Source organism: Sarcophilus harrisii, chromosome 1 (assembly GCF_902635505.1).
Source record: "Sarcophilus harrisii chromosome 1, mSarHar1.11, whole genome shotgun sequence".
Classification (NCBI taxonomy): Eukaryota; Metazoa; Chordata; class Mammalia; order Dasyuromorphia; family Dasyuridae; genus Sarcophilus; species Sarcophilus harrisii.
In genome coordinates, this window is record NC_045426.1 from 297,306,067 (window position 1) to 297,323,978 (window position 17,912).

At 32.8% G+C, this 17,912-nt stretch overlaps 1 protein-coding gene across 1 annotated transcript in view; it reads right to left on the minus strand.

Annotated features, from left to right (window-relative positions):
- SVEP1 (sushi, von Willebrand factor type A, EGF and pentraxin domain containing 1) overlaps positions 1 to 17,912 on the minus strand; it is a 340,179-nt gene that overhangs the window by 262,591 nt on the left and 59,676 nt on the right. Inside the window, exons 2-3 of the mRNA XM_031944100.1 lie at positions 11,384 to 11,639; positions 8,453 to 8,629 (exon numbers count right to left, since the gene is read on the minus strand). Coding sequence (XP_031799960.1) covers positions 8,453 to 8,629; positions 11,384 to 11,639 — 433 coding nt within the window. The remainder of the gene's footprint in view (positions 1 to 8,452; positions 8,630 to 11,383; positions 11,640 to 17,912) is intronic.

The following is a 17,912-nucleotide window of genomic DNA, read 5'->3' on the forward strand; positions in this document are numbered from 1 at the left end:
GTTATGTGGAAGATGGGGCAAAAAAAAAAAAAGAAAATGTCTTTTTTTTCTAGGATGTATGCAATTGGAAGAGAGGCAGGCTGGTTAATAGAATAAGAATGAGAGACAAGACATTATTACTCTGAAATTTTAAAAGAACAAGGGAAAGGAGGACTCCATGAATTAGTTATATTCTCTTGTTGTTCAATTGTTTTAGTCACATCTGACTCTTCATGACCCTTTTTGGGTTTTTTTTGGTAGAGATACTGGAATAGTTTGCCATTTCCTTCTCTAGCTCATTTGTCAGATAAGAAAATTGAGACAAAAAGAGTTAAATGATTTGCTCAGAGTCACACAATTAAGAAGTGTCTGAGGCCAGATTTGAACTCAGGAGGATGAGTCTATCCACTGTATCATCTAACTGCTGAAGAATTATGGGAAAAGATAAAAATTTTACAGAATGAGAAGGTATCATTGAAGGGAATACTCATACAAATGAGTTAAAGGATTTTCCAAAGACTCTATTATAATTCTTGACGCCAGTATCCTAAAGAGCTAGAGAAGGAAATGGCAAACTATTCCAGTATCTCTACCAAAAAAAAAAAACCAAAAAGGGTCATGAAGAGTCAGACGTGACTAAAACAATTGAACAATAAGAGAATATAACTAATTCATGGAGTCCTCCTTTCCCTTGTTCTTTTAAAATTTCAGAGTAATAATGTCTTGTCTCTCATTCTTATTCTATAACCAGCCTGCCTCTCTTCCAATTAGGACCAACTTAATTTCTTTCAAGTTTTGACCCAGTGCCAATCATTCAATAAGCACTTATTCAGGGTATGCTGTGTATAAAACACTTGTTAACTCTGTTGTTAGGAACTTTATATTGTAGCTTAAGAATAAAACATGTTTACTTTAAATAGAGTGAAGAGAGGCTAGCCAAATATGTGCTGTAGCAGGTAAGTCTTTGCTTTTACAGTTTGTTCCCTCCCCAGATTTACTAAGAGCATCTGATAATGAGGTGGGATAAAGAATGGAGGTATAAAAGGAGACTTTGCTGTTGGGAGCAGGAATTAGACCGAATCCTCCATTTTGGGAATTTAAGAATATTAGACACATTATTAAAACCACCTGTAGAGAATAGATGACTGATGTTGGGAGGGATGTGATGCTCCAAACAGAAAGATCCAAAGATATAGTTCAGTTCTGCAAAAATTCCAGAAGGAATCAATGAAATAAGGATAACAGATATTTCAAATCTATGATGAATTTGAATATGGTATATATGATCCATCTGACATCTAGTTGTCCACACAATGGAAAATTAAAAGCATTAATCATTAGTATCCCACTATATGTCAGGCTTTATATTCCCTTGACTCCTTTGTTTTGACATCAGTGTCAAACTGCCAGCAACATTCCTCTACATTATATGAAGACAAATAGTCAATGCATTCTGCAAATTCTTTTATTTTGCAAATCTAAAATTATGTTCAGCTGGGGAATTTTTCTTTAAGTTGAACTCTGTTTAAGAAAATAAGATCTTTTCTTGTTATTGGTATTCCATTCAAGAATGTATGTCACTTTTTGATCTCTTTTTTCTCTAATAACCTGATAGAATGCTTGAGAATGCATACAAAAAAATCCTAAATTTCAGAATATTTCTGTCTTTATTACACTTATCGAGACCCATAGTCAATTAATATACACATACTTTTAAATACTTCAGACAACCTTTTTTTTTTCACTTGTCCTTTTGCCACTGAAGAGGTTCACATCCCATTCACACATTAAAAAATATCTTGGCATGAGTTTCTGTGGCTCCCCAAAATCAGGTGGTCAGTTTGATGACTAGCCTGTGTAAAGTTATCTAGATTGTTCCTTTGATAAAGTCCATTACTGAGCTTGTATTCAAAGTCATTCTAGCTAGATAGAACCTTCCAGTTTTCCTTCATAGGCAAGACTTCGAGAACCTATGCCTGTCATCCTGCCATCACAGTAAAGGAAATATACTTCAGTCCTTTAAAGTTCTGTAATTTCACTGGTATAGGCATTTTCTTTCATAAATGATATCATAAAAGAGGGAAAAGGACCCACATGTGCAAAATGATTGTAGCAGCTCTTTTTATAGTGACAAGGAAGTGGAAATTGAGTGGATGTCTATCAATTGGGAAATGGATGAATAAGTTATGGTATATGAATGTAATGGAATATTATTGTTCTATAAGAAATGATGAGCCGACTGACTTTAAAAAAAGCTGAAAAAGACTTACATAAATTGAAGCTAAGTGAAATGAATAGAAACAATAAAACATCTTCCAAGAATGCAATAATTCAAGGCAATTCCAATAGACTTGGGATAGAAAATGTCATCTGCATCCAGAAAGAGAATTATGGATACTGAATGTGAATTGAAGTATAGTATTTTCACTTTTCTGTTTGTTTGTTTTCTCTCTCGTGTTTTTTTTTTTTTTTTTTTTGTTTTAGCCTGATTTTCTTTTTTTTTTTTTTATTTTATTTAATAGCCTTTTATTTACAGGATATATACATGGGTAACTTTACAGCATTAACAATTGCCAAACCTCTTGTTCCAATTTTTCACCTCTTACCCCCCCACCCCCTCCCCTAGATGGCAGGATGACCAGTAGATGTTAAATATATTAAAATATAAATTAGGATACACAATAAGTATACATGACCAAAACATTATTTTGCTGTACAAAAAGAATCAGACTCTGAATTATTGTACAATTAGCTTGTGAAGGAAATCAAAAATGCAGGTGTGCATAAATATAGGGATTGGGAATTCAATGTAATGGTTTTTAGTCATCTCCCAGAGTTCTTTTTCTGGGTATAGCTAGTTCAGTTCATTACTGCTCCATTAGAAATGATTTGGTTGATCTTGTTGCTGAGGATGGCCAGGTCCATCAGAACTGGTCATCATCTAGTATTGTTGTTGAAGTATATAATGATCTCCTGGTCCTGCTCATTTCACTCAGCATCAGTTCGTGTAAGTCTCTCCAGGCCTTTCTGAAATCATCCTGTTGGTCACTTACAGAACAGTAATATTCCATAATTTTCATATACCACAATTTATTCAGCCATTCTCCAACTGATGGACATCCATTCAGTTTCCAGTTTCTAGCCACTACAAAAAGGTTAGCCTGATTTTCTTGTGCAACATGAAAAATATGGAAATATGTTTAAAAGAACTGCACATAAATAATCCGTATCAAACTACTTGCTTTCTTGGGGAGGGAGAGAGAAAAATTTGGACCTCAAAGTATTACAAAAACAAATGCTGAAACTATCTTTACATGTATTTGGGAAAATAAAATACTATTGAAAATTTTAAAAGAAAAAAAATAGATGCAGACCATCATGACCCCTTGGTTTAGGCTTGGTTCTAATCTTACCACCTGCTTAGCTCAGGTTTGATGTTAGAAAGACATGATATACTGTAGGTCCCTAACCGTTTAACAAAGGAGGTTATTTTGTCCTAATACAGGAAGAACGCAGGGCACGCTTAGTTTCTCTTTATATCGACTTTTTTCCAATCCCCAGAAATGCATCTGGTGAGTAAATCTTTAGGATAAAGCAACTCTCAGGTACCCAACCAAATCTCAGAATCATCAACTATTACTTGAGGGGAACCCTTTATATTTTCAGGCCAGAAAATTGTGGCAGGAAAACTGGAGCCACTCAGATTTTATGTATAGAGGAAGCTGCATCTGGGAAGTCAAGGAAGTTATGTCAGTATCCAGTCCTATCATACTCCTGAGTACTTCCTATAGAGAAAGTACTATAGATAGTCTATAGTATAAGTCTATAATCTATATTCTATAGATAGTCTATAGACTACAGACAATAATCTATAGATAGACTTCCTATAGCTAACAAACTGAAGACCCTCTCTGAATCCAGCTAGGCTGGTCCTTGGAAAACAGACACAACTATTCTCTAGCTTAGTCATAGAAATTATATAGCTCACATACACACATATGGTGCATAGAGTGCAGGACATGAAATTGGGGAGTTCTGAGTTTAAGTTCTGCCTCAGAAATTTACTAGCTATGTATTTACAGGCAAATCACTTATCTCTCAGACTCCATTTCTTCTGTCAAATAGGTTAATAACATCTACTTTACAAGGTTGTTTTAAGGATGAAATGAATTTATAAATTATCTATAATATGTAAATATATATACATCTACATATTTATATTATTCGAGTTTGCAAAGCATTACATATATGGAGTATGTGTATATATATTTATATAGACATATAAGTATACATACACATATAGGCACATATAGACACATAAATATTGGTGGTATATTTAGATTTAATGAGCAGTGGGATATATATTTTCTTTGAGTCTAAACCTGTGATTAAATTGATGTAAGTAAATTCTCTTTATCAAAGCAGATCAACAACTATTCTGCAAATTATAATCCAGAAGAATTGTTTGGGGTGACTTGACCAAGGTGACACTGCTAGGTTTTCCTGATTCCAAAATGTATATATATATATATGTTTATCCACAAATAGATATACATATATATATAAATAGATGTATATGTATATATAAATATAATCATTTACCCACAAAATGCTTGTATGTAAGCTTATATAGAGAGATGTATGTATTAATATGCAAATAGCATATCTTCATTTATGATATACATGAACTCATGTATTTATATATTAACCAATATCTTAATTTCTATAGTCATGTTAATTTAATGTCTTTCTCACTGATGCAGAAGTCCCTGTTGTAGGGCATTACATCTTTGAATTACTAGTAATTCAAACATTCAAAAAAAGAAAAGGTCCAGTTTGACCTTTTCTAATTGTTTACTATTCCAGGCTCATGAAAATGAAATTAATCACTATCACCAAGTATCCTCAGAATAACAAGTAAATCCACATTATGTCCTCTTGTACATAAGCCTGTGGGCTTTTGCATTTGCAAAAGCTTTGGATATTAATACTTGATTTCTCTAGCTATATGCAGTTATCTTTTTGGTATGTCTTCTCAATTTAGTATGTTAAACCAATAGCACATTTATTTCATTATCTATCATGTAGCTAAAGCCAACCAGTAAGTTTGGTCATAGAATAAACAATAACAATACTGTACTTGCCTACATTTTCACTGATGATTTCCTTGTTTAATTGATTCAATGGGACAAAAATTAATTTCTTACTATAATTCTTTTTTCCATTATGTCACATGATTTTCAGAAAGAGGAGAGCAGAAATGGATTTTTAACATTTCTTAATATCAAAGTTAAACCAATGAAAGCAAAGCAAAACAAAACAAAATTTTAAAAAAGCATATCTCTTTAGAAGTATATTTTCTCTTGTTTTATCTTAATAACTTCAACATGTTGGAATAACTTTTCATTAGATGGTCTGGTTTAAGAAAACTCTGGATTCTTTTTCTGTCCCTGATGGTGTGAGTTTTGCTGTGATAAGTCAAATACACCTCTATTGTTGGGAGTAACAAGAAGTGATTGATGAGTTAGATTCATGTCGAAATACTGTTCCTCATACTAAGGATCTTTTTGTGGAATAGTGAGTATATTTTAAGTATCTATTGAAGATATTTGATGGTCTAAAGTTATTTGTAAAGACAATAAAACATTATTATAAAGGTACATTTTTCATGGATTATCTATTATATAGACCAAGATACTGGACATTATAGAAACAGGGAAGCTTATTGCAATAGAAAAAGAATGCGGGTCCTATTCTTCAACTTGCTAGCTATATGAAACTGAGTAACAATCCACCTTTCTTGGACTCAGTTTTCTGATCTGTAAAATAGGGGAATAACATGGTGTTGGAATAGGGGAATAACATGATGAACATTAAGAATTATAATTCCTCTGAGTGCAAGAGAAAATTATTAATCCTACCTTAGCAACAATAATATTTGATATAATAAATACAATTTGTTAAGGAGTTCACAACACCTATGTAATATTAAATTCTTTGAGTTTCATGCAGATGTGAGAATTGTAGAGAATTTACTTTTGCAATCATACTACACTGTGTAATTTGTAAATACTGAGTCAGGAGCAAAAAAAGTTTGAGAATCAATAATTTAGATCTATTACTCTCTTTTTTGTGTTTCTGAGAACAAAAAGCGTTTGGAATGAAAAAATGAGAAGGATTGGAAACCTTTCTTTTTCTCTTCACTTTTAAAGCCCAGGAGAAATCACAATAATATAACTTCAGAAAGATCACAATGAGTGGGTGGGTGATCCAATACCGTTTTTCCTATGATTTCCAATGTCACTTATCCTTAGATTCTTAAAAAAAAAAAAAAAAAACCCAGCAAAATGGACATTTATGTTAAGGGAACTGCATTTAATTCAGAGCCTTATGTGCATTATGATAAACAGATGCAATAAAGATTAAAGCAGAAAACCACAGATGTAAGCAGAGGGACAGGATAACGACATATTCCAGTATGCTTGGCTTTTTGGCTCCATCCATCTCTCCACTGAGCACAAGATAAAAGCCTATCCATCACCATACTCAGCACTACTGCTACTTTTTGCCTACAGTAGAGAGGAAAGGCAGCAATAAATGTGTAGTGCAACTGCTGGAAGTGGGTGTGGAATCTCCTCAGACCACAGAAATCAGGGTGGCCCTGGGGGAGGACAGACATTGTGTGACTGAGTCTGCTTGCTTGCCAGCCAGCTGCACCAAAGTGACTTACTGGCAGAAAGAAACAACCCAGTTTAAGACCACACTAGAACCAGACATACTGACTACAGCAAAAGTTAAAAAATAAATAAATAAATAAAAAGAGCCTCTGCCTTGGACTTGTTGGGGGAATTTGGAGAGAAGAATTGAGATAAATAGGAAAGTGTGGGAGGCTATATGATGAGGGGAGAGGCTAGGAAATTTACTTTGATGGCCCAAAAGGCCTTAGGCTATTTTTAAAAATATCTTAACTAAGAGAGTCTCCTGGAAAGAGAGAGAGTATAGAGCCTGGGAAGGGATGACTTCAGGGTGGAAATGAAAAGCAATGCCCAAAAGAAAAAAGATTTTCATAGATGGGAAGGGAGCAGGGACACAAAGGAAAAAAAGAAAAATCAGGAGAGTAAGAATAAAAACCAAGAAAAGGAAAGTGCTTCAAGGGGAGGAAAGGATCCATAAGAAAACGTCAGCATAGAAAAGGGAAGAGACAAAAGGAAGTCTTTATTGTGGGATCATAGAGAAGAACTTCTAGGTCATCTAATTCAAGCCCAATCATCTTACAGATTGAAAATGGGGACCAAAGAGACAAATTGACCAAGGAGAGAAAGAGAAATGATCCATCCAAGTAAAGAGAGAAAAAAAATGAAATTTCTCAATTGCAGAGGTTGATTTTCTGCCAATTGTCAAAACAAAGATTGTTCATATTCCAAATATGAGATAAACAGTAAACACCATGTGTTACAGTAGAAAGAAAAGTCACTTGCTCTGAATGCTCCCAACTAATGTTTGCTTATAAGAAAAAAATATCTTTTCAAAATAGCAAATCATAATCAACCATCAACCTGCTTCTACTTTTATGTGAAAACACATCAAGTGAATAGACTGCTGCTCATCAGAAAATAGACACATGCTAATTCATGATTCCCAAGACAGATAGTCCTATATGGATTTTTTTCCCAACTGTACATATAATTTCATTAATAAAGGAAATTATCAGTAAAGAAACTTTCTCTACAAATGCAGGCACCTGTTCTACAAGTTATAGAGATAATTGCCTGTAACTCCTGAGAGGTTGTCAATTGCTCAAGGTCACACAGTTAGGTATGTCTTCTAGAGAGAGAGGTTAGTTCTTAGTCTGCAACACAAAATTGCCTCTCGTGAGTTATAAGAATTGTAAATTGTTGACTTAGTCTTACTGCTATCATGTATGAGTTAAAAATGGGAATAAGGAAAATAATAGGGAACACCAAAGGAACCATGAAGCAATCTTAATATGATGATAAATGCCTAGCTTTTGGATGGCAATGAGAGGGGATATTAGAACAATCCCAGAAATTATAGAAGGTCTTGCGTCTACAAAGCCAATTCTGCATAGAAGCTGAAGCAGGGTCCTCAAACTTTTTAAATAGGGAGCCAGTTCACTGTCCCTCAGACTGTTGGAGGGCCAGACTATAGTAAAAACAAAAACTTTGTTTTGTGAGCCTTTAAATAAAGAAAATTCATAGCCCTGGGTGAGGGGGATAATCGTCCTCAGCTGCTGCATCTGGCCCATGGGCCGTAGTTTGAGGACCCTTGCCGGGAAGCAATCAATTGACCCACCATGGGAGCAGTCAGTCAAATATTTAACAAGCACCTACTATACAGCATGCACTGTGCTAAACACTAGATTTACAAAGAAAGGCAAAAGATAACCCCTGCTGTCTAAAGTGAATGAGTAATATGAATTTGAACTAGTTATACAGTTTAACTGGAGACTGACCTGTGCATTCATGCTGCAGTCCTTTTCCAAAATAGCCCTTTTCACAAATGCATTCAAACTGCCCAGTATGGATGCCACACTTGCAACTTGCCATTATGTCACAGCAATCCTTGCCCACCTCACAGAGATAGGAACAGTGAGATATATCTTCTTGAATATAATTCCCAGAAGGCAGATCTGTCAACAACAAATATCAGAAAACAATAGATGATAAGCCACTAATTAAATATCATCATATCCACTTTCAAAATAAAAACAAAATTCCAATCCCCTGATTTTTGTAGGTGAACATTTCTGTTCTAATTAATTCTGTTTATTTGTTTTTCCATACCAAAATGTATGTCATTTCCACATATTTCAGCCTGGGAGAATATTTTAATAAGTGAAATTATTTTAATCTGGGACCTCTTAAGGAAGCCTCCCAATGTGACTAATGTTGAAGGCCATATCTGCATGGACTCAGCACCAGCATTGTATCACTGTCTTAACATCTGGTCAATTAGCACTGCACTGGCTGCTCTAGGTCACATTCAAATCAGAATTGAAACCAAGCTCCTAACTACAGGGAAGGAGTTCTAAGTCCCTGCCTAAAGATCTGCCTGATATTCTTAGCAGGAAGAACAATGAATAAATTCAGTTTGAAAATCCAAAGTCCTGTTTGCTACTGAATAGTGAAAAAGACTAATTAGTCAGATCCTATATTTTAAGTATAGAAAAGCATTGGCCCTGCTTCGGAATACAATGTGGGAATTCAAATATTTTGTCATTTACTTGTGGGTATTAATAAAGTCATCTTAGTTAAATTCAGTTCTTGGATATTTACCTTATTTCTTTAAATATAAAATAATAAGCTGAACCATTTATCTTTTAAATATATATATTGACTTTATTATTAATTTTTTCTCAACCAGTAAAAATATACTTTCTCTCCTTTGTACCCCCAATATCCCATTTTTTAAAAAAGGAAAACAAATCCCTGTTACAAACATTTATAGAAGAGGAAAACAAATGTCCAAATTGGTCCTCCAAAAGCTTCTGATCACAGGGAAGCAGTCTTGAGATTATAACTTTCTTTTGTGTACAGTGTCAGATTTTTAATTTATTTTATGCATTTATTGTATGTGTAGTGAGGGTGGGACTGAGGAAGGGAGCAATCTCTGTCTCTGTCTCTGATTCTATATACTATTACCAGAGGTCACACTCAGCTGCTTGTTAAAAGGCTACCATATATGTGGCTAATCTTTCTTCAGACAGTCAATGACTTGTTAAAAGGTAATGAGAATTAAATAAGGACATGTGAATCCCTTGTTACACTTGCTTAAGATCTTAATATTTATTTTCTTATGACTTTTCCCTTATATTTTGAGAAGGCTGGGAGAGAATGCAATTTGGTCATCTGATCAACCACCTTCCCTAACCCAAATCACTTATAATTTAAGCCACATTGGGTATAGTTTTAATTCTCCTTAATCTACTCTCTATAATACTATATGAAATTTTTTTTAGTAATTGGTATTCATTATATTTATAATCTTATGGTACAATGAAATTGTGCTGTCAGACCAAATTATATTCAATGATTCCCAAGTGATTGGACATAAGAATTTTTCTAGGATTTGATGTTTTTAATAAAACCTCTGAGTATTTTCTTTAACAAAATTGTTAGTTTAACCTTCTTAGTGGGAGATCACTGGGCCAAAGAGAATGGCTAGTTTTATAATCCTTAATAGCACATCACCAGATTGCATTCTACAATTAAGTAGCTTCATCTACAATTATACTAAGAAACTAATAGAAAGTTCTTGCTTCTTTGTAATCATACCAATGAAGAATTTTATCTTTTGTTAATCTTATGCAAATCAGAATTGTATTAAATTAGAATATAATTGATTATAAAAGAAAGTTCTAGGCTTAGAATCAAGACAAAATTAGTTTAATTCCTATCTCCTATATGTACAAATTGGGTGATCATGAGCAACTCACCTGTTTCTTCTTCAAAGAAAAGGAAATCTGAATTACTCATTTTACAGGGTTTTTTTTTTTTTAAACAGTATTTTGTTTTTTTCCAATTATTTGTAAGACAATTTTTAACATTCATTTAAATCAATTTTCTCTCCCCTCTCCTCTTTCTAAAACAGTAAACAATTTGATATAGGTTATATATGTAAAATGCATTTCCATATTTGTTATGTTTACAGATCTATTAAAAGGGTAAAATGATGTGATTTATGTAAAATGCTTTGCAAACTTGAGGAGACCGTATAAATGTCCATCATTACTGTTGTTTTTGGGTGATTCTTAATAAATAGTGCTTTTTTTTTGAAGAGCTGCTTATTTACAGTCTTTCATTTATATTTTCTATAATTTGTTCTTTTTTATTAAGTCTAGGAAGGTTATAGAACAAGGTATGAGGAGATCAATATGAATCTACCATAATTACTGGGGAAACACGTTTATGCCCATATAACAATTCCTAATAATTGGTCAGAACATTTACAAAAGACAACATATACACATACCCACACATATACCCATATACACATACATTGAGAGAGAGAGAGAGAAACCTATGGATCTGTCCTCAGAATAATGTTTTTTAAATGCATAAGATAAAATACACCTTGTTATAAAGGGAAAAAATATACTGAAATATAGTTATAATATTATAAAATCAAGTTAAAGAACTTTTGATGAGTACTAAACTTTATTAGACATGAAAGATATATACATGTATATAAAAGTACACACACATATGAACATGTACATACTATATGTACATTTATACATATATGTATATTTAAAGACTTCTGTCATTATTGTGAGTATGTGGCTATTACTGAAAATGGGATTAGTGAAAAGATGAGTCCCTTTAAGGTATATTAATTAAGTTATTGAAGTTGGGTCCCCTTGGATTCTGAAAATTTTTATTACCTTCATGAAGTGCTCGACGAGCTAACGCCTCAAATTCTTCAAAACTGTGAAGCAAATAACAGTGTTCTTCTTTTGGGGTGGAAGCCATGTCATTTAGCTCTCGAATATTCCCCTGCCATATACCAAATGTAAAGATCTCCACTCCAAAATCACGTAGAGAAGCTGCAACTGGTCGAGGGTCTCCTCCATTGGAATAGCCATCAGTAATGAGGAATATAACCTTGGTTGAGTTTTCTCGAGAATGACGAAGTATTTGCTGCAACAAATCAGGCATATTAATATCCGTGTGAATTATTTACTTTAATAAGCCATTCCCTATAATTAATCAGTTGATTTTTGTAGAAATGGCAAGCATGACAAAATTCAATTTACTTTCTTAAACTTTTTCTTTGGGAGAAAGCTAATGCATTAAGTTACTGAATTTTGCCTAGTATTCAAGGAACTCCACAATTTGGCTCTCCAGTCTTAATTCATATTCCTTTATTCATGTACTCTATGATCCTTCCAAATTAGGTTGTTATTTCCCAGATGTAACTTACTTTTTCTACTTCTCTGCAATAGCTCATTGTACCATCCACAATACCTGGAATGATCTCCATCTCTGAAGAGTGAAATGTAAACCTATACTTCAAGATCTTACTTCACTGTTAACTTCCCTAAGAGGTTTTCCTTGATTCCCCAACTCTATCTCTTCTAAACTTTGTAATTCCCCTATGCAATCAATCATATTGTTTTTTGGTAATATAGTTATGTGTATTGATCTTATTTCTCCTATAATTTTGTAATCTTTTTGACAGCAAGGACCATATCTAATTTATCTTGGCATCCTCAAGACCTAGCATATGGTCTTGAATATAGAAGCTACTTAATGAATGTGTGTCAAGTTGAATTGAATGTCTTATGGTGACAGGTGTGAGACCTGAGTCCAAGATGAACTTTACATTTAGCCTTATATTTATTCAACAGAACCAATCTGATGTAAGTTCCTTAAAGGGACTTTAAAGTGACTATTTTCATTTTGTATTTATATCCATAACACCTGCCACACTTAGTAAATACTTATTTAATTGAATCATACTGAATGCCACAAGCTTATGGATCTCATTTATAATAATAATGATAATAGGCATTATCTTTCATGTTGTTTGGGAATATAAATATCCTTTATTATTTCTTGGGCTTTTAAAATATAAATCCAATGCCAAAGTCCTGATAAATCTATTTTAAATGAATTTTTATGCAGAAAAATAGCAAGGCAAATGTAAAAAACACAAATATATTTTTAAAATTATTTTATGTCTTCAAGAGTTAATGATGGCTGATATGATTGCATTTTTTATTGGTTGTAAAATTGGGTTATTATGCTACTTAATTAGCTAGTAACAATTAATGATCCAAAGTTTTTAATGGTTGCCTGACTTTGTCAGCACATTTGCTTATGGCCATAGAATAAAATTTTCAATGTCTAGGCTACTTTTTTGTAGAGGAAGGTGGCTACTTTTACAAGTATTTCTTTATTCAAAAGGAAAGCAAAACCACTTAGATAATGCATAGTCTTTATTACCAATGAAATTCTGAAACAAATTAATTTGCAAAAAAGGCAACAGAAACCCTCAAATACCCTAACTTTCTGGTTCTTCAGTCTACTCAATTTTTATGACATATTCTTTTACTCCATGTCAACTACACACAGCAATGGTCACACTCTACATATTATCATCACTCACAAGTATATGTATACTTGGGGCAGCTAAGTGGATAGGTCACCATCCCTGAAGTCAGGAGGACTCTTATTCATGTGCTGCTTAATGGAAGTTCAAGAAAACTCATAAATATCCTGATTCAATCCATTAGAAATTTATGTTATCTGCGCTCAGCTGGGTCCTCACTGCAGCAAGGCAATCCAACTGATTCTCGATGCCACTCACCATAATAGTATTTCCAAACCTTTTCTCCTCAGGATCACCTCCTCAACATCATGTTCTTGCTCTACATTCTGGGTTGAGGATTTTACCGCTATTGGGAAAATCAAGGCTATTCACTAGGAGCTTTCACTATTTCTATTCTTCTTCATATCTAAAAACTCTTCCTTCCCATCTCACAAACTCTTGACATAATTTCCTCATTATTTCTTCTTTTTTTTCTAGTATCTCAAGAAGAAACGATTTTTCTCCTTGCCTTCACATGCACCCTTGATTCCAAGTATGTATATTGTCTCTTATCTTTAGTCTCTCTTTTATACTGTTTCCTTCCTGCTGCCTTCAAAAAGATACAAATTTTATGCATTTAAAAAAACAGAATCAAAAGCAATCAAGCAAACAAAATAAAAACATCACTGGATACTATTACCCTTACTGGTTCTTAATATATATATCTTTTTTCCCTATCTCAGTCAAATTCCTTGAAAAAACTGTTTCCAGTTAGTGTCTCTATTTCTTCCCTTCTCTTCTAAACTTTCTGCCATCTGGCTTTTGCTCTAATCAATAGAAATCAGGTACAGGCCTACAAAACTACAAAACAAAAATTTCAACTCTGAAATTCTGTCATTTAGTGAATGAGGAGCTAGATCTAGGTAAAAAAAAAATTGGTCCAATAGTTGGTACTTCATCCATGTTATATATCCCTCCACAGGAATTTTCTCTACATTAATCAAACTATTCATTGATCTGGGAATAAACCATTTGAATTATCTATCTCTATGTTTTTGTTTGCACAGTATCTCTTGCTTAGAATATATTGCTGCCTATCCTTTCTGATTATCTAGATCCTAATCTTCCATCAGGAGTCGTCTCCTGTTAATTTTTCCTCAACCAATAATTTTTTTCCACAGTAGTATTTCTCTAAATTCTCATTAAATTCATTTATTCTATAACTCATTTGGCACTTAACATTCTATCTCATATGGTTATTTATCTTACTATTTCTCATTATTCTAGCTAATCTCCAGCTAGACTATGAAGTATTAAAAGCAGGAACCATGTGTTTATTAAACTTTCACCTCTTTAACATATATTTAAAGGGGGAGGTGTTTAAATTTTTGTTGTTACTGTTAAAGGTGATAATATTGTTGATATTAATTAAAAATATTTTAAAAGTCAATCATTAGTTTTCTTTCCTTGTTTCAACACATGCTTACTTTGGACTTCATTATAGAACAAGAAGGGTTGACTAACATTGTTGTGCCAATAAAACTACACTGAAAGATAATTCAACTATATGGAATTATAGAATGTTAGACCTAGAAAGGCACCTTATATATCAGCCAGTCTAATCCATTCGCTTTGTAGATGAAATGTATACTTAGAGTATGTATACTTAGAACTTCTTAAAACTTTTTCCATTTGCAACCCTTTTATGCCCAAGAAATTTTTATGTGACCCCAGGTATATAAGTATATAAAATAGGCATATAAATCAAACATTTGTTTATAATAAATCATAATTTCATGACCCCTACATTCAATTATAAGACTCCATATGGCATCATGAACCACATTTTAAGAATCTGGGACCTAGAGAATGGATTGTCTTGCCCAAAGTCATGTAGTTAGTTGTAGAGTCAGGACTAAAATTCAGCTGTTTTTTTATTTTGAGTTTGAGGTTGTGCGATATTGGTCAAAGAAAAGGTCAAATAAAATTGGAAGAAAGATTGGAATGAAATGCCTTTTTCTCTCTACAAGAAGGAAAATGCCAATAAATTGGCATCTCCTGGGCTATAGAGAACTGGAAATCTACATATTTTGGATTTACAAAGAGAAAAAATATGGTGATACAATGAAGGCACTTATTAAAATCTAAAACTGTATCTACTTTCTGAAAAAAGGAATTAAGGTGGTAGGATGCTCCACCCACTCACCAAAGAGAATTGCTTCCTCTCTAAGGGATTTAGATTTTCATTTACTTACCTTGTTTATTTAAATTCAAGTAAAATGCTTGTGTACACTTTTAATACTTTACCCAAATTTTTAGTAAATACTGCTTATGAATTATTTATTATATTATTTTATATTATATGTTATAATATATATATTATATTATATTATATTATATTATTATTACTGTTCTATAAGAAATGATGAGCAAGACTTCAGAAAAGCCTGGAAATACTTTCATGAACTGATGTTAAGTGAAGTGAGCAGAACCAAGAGAACACTGTGCACAGTAACAAGAAGATTATGTGATGATTAACTATGATGGATTTGGCAAACAATGAGGTGATTCAAGGCAAATCCAATAGACTTCTGATGGAAAATACAATCTGGATCCAGAGAGAGAACTATGGAGACTGAATGTGGATCAAAGCATAGTATTTCCACCTTTTTGTTGTTTGTTTGTTTTTCTTGTATTTTTTTTTCTTTTGATCTGATTTTTCTTGTGCATCATGACAATTATGGAAATATGTTTAGAAGAATGGAGCATGTTTAACCTATATTAAATTGCTTGCTCCTACCCCTCTCTAGGGGGTAGGAGAAGAGGTAGAGAGAAAATTTGGAACATTGTTCACTAGTGGTTTTTCTCCTGTTCATTCTGTACAACTTAATAAAATCATACAATTTTTGGTTTGCTTTGTGAAAAAGAGAAAATTACTTTTTTTAAATAAAACTGCCATTTCCAAATCAATGTGTAACTGCCAATGCATACATATTCCTATTAATCTATATTAAATTACCTTAAAATGAAGAAAAATTTCTTCAATATAGTTGCAACCTCAATGGCTTATTCAAAAAGCCAAAGGCACTTTGATGATACTTTCTAGTTAAACTTCGGTTGTTTCTTTCTTTTTTTTTTTTTAAAGTCTTGTTACAAGACAATAAACCATATACAGATGTTGGTAGAGGTAGTTTGTATAGGAAGGATCATGTTTCTCTTTTTCTGGAGAGAAAATAGCCAAACCAATAAACTTCTTTCAAAAATAAAGCATTTTAGAGGAATTGGGCATGGTCATATGAGCACTCATTTAAAAAAAAATCTCCAGTATCCAGAAAGAAATCAGAGTTGCAATTTGAGGTGAAGAACAATATAAATATCTGTGTATACATATGGATATCACAAAATTCCATATGTTGTATTATGCTTAGATGTACATACTTCATTGTTCTTAGGTTTCTAAAACCCTCAAATTTCATGACCTCATAATCAATGTGATGAAGTTTAATGAATTTGATGGAGCATATAATAGACAAATGCCAAACTGTACTCAAAGTATATGGTACTGGCATGGTTTCCAAGAGCTCAGGATCACCTCCCAACTATGATAAAAAGATTAAAGAAGGACTTTAGTGGTGGATATGTGTGCACACAAATAGATAAATATGAAGAGAACAATTATAATACTACCAACTGCATGTTATCACAACACATTGTAAGTTTTACAAGAGTAATTGAAAAACAGAGGGATAGGAACAAATTTAGACAAACAGTGGGAAAGAAATGAAGTAGTGCACCTCCCATCTACTATAAATATTAGATTATGCCTATTGGTTCAAATGTTTTGTACAAAATAGCTGATTATTTTAAAATAGTGATTATTGAATTTCTTTTTATTGATTAAAACAATTTTAAGTAGTAACCTTTCATGTTAATTATATACCATTCTATTATAAATTATAAAATATAAATTATATATACATGTATATATGTATGTATACATACATACACACAATGTATATATACATGTATGTATGGAAAGGTATGGAGCCTTGGATTATTATTGAGACAAGGAACTCTAAGATGAGGAATCTATCTCTACCAATGTAGTTCTCTCCATCTATATAGCTTACATTATTATAAAGTTGCCTAGAGCTTGAGAGATGAATGGATTTACTCAGGTTCATACAGTCTGTATCTAGCAAAGGAGACTTTTGAACCCAGTTCTTCCTGGCTTTACAGTCACTATCTTCTAAACTATACTACCTCTCACATTATATATAATTTAAATTATAATCTAAAGCTAATAACAATGAGGAATCCTTTTCTTATTTTTCAAAGAAATATTTATTGTCCAATCATTTAAGTTGTATTCAACTCTTCATGACCCCATTTGGGTTTTTTTTTGACAAAGGCACTGGAGTGATTTGCTAATTTTCTCCTCCAGCTCATTTTCCTATGAGAAAACAGAGGCAAACAGGCCTTAGTAACTTGCCAAGAGTCACACAGCTAGTAAGTGTCTGAGACCAGATTTGAAACCATGAAGATGAGTCCTCCTTGTACTCTATCCACTGTACTAAGCTGACCTGGGATAATATAACTAGATTTAAATTAAATTAATACTTAAATTTAGTCATAACCTCAAATTTTATGTATCACTCTGTATTCTCTTATGTTTTCTGAACCTTTAATATGAATCTGAGTATATTGTGTATCCAGTGGTTATATATATTAAAAGTCTTCCCACTTACCCATCCTTAACAACTATCAACCCTTATCAACTTGCATAGGTGTGCATAGAGAATTTTTTTCATATACCAGCACCCAGGGCCCATATTCTATTAATATCTATACAACCCACTTACTTTTTAGTGACTTGGATT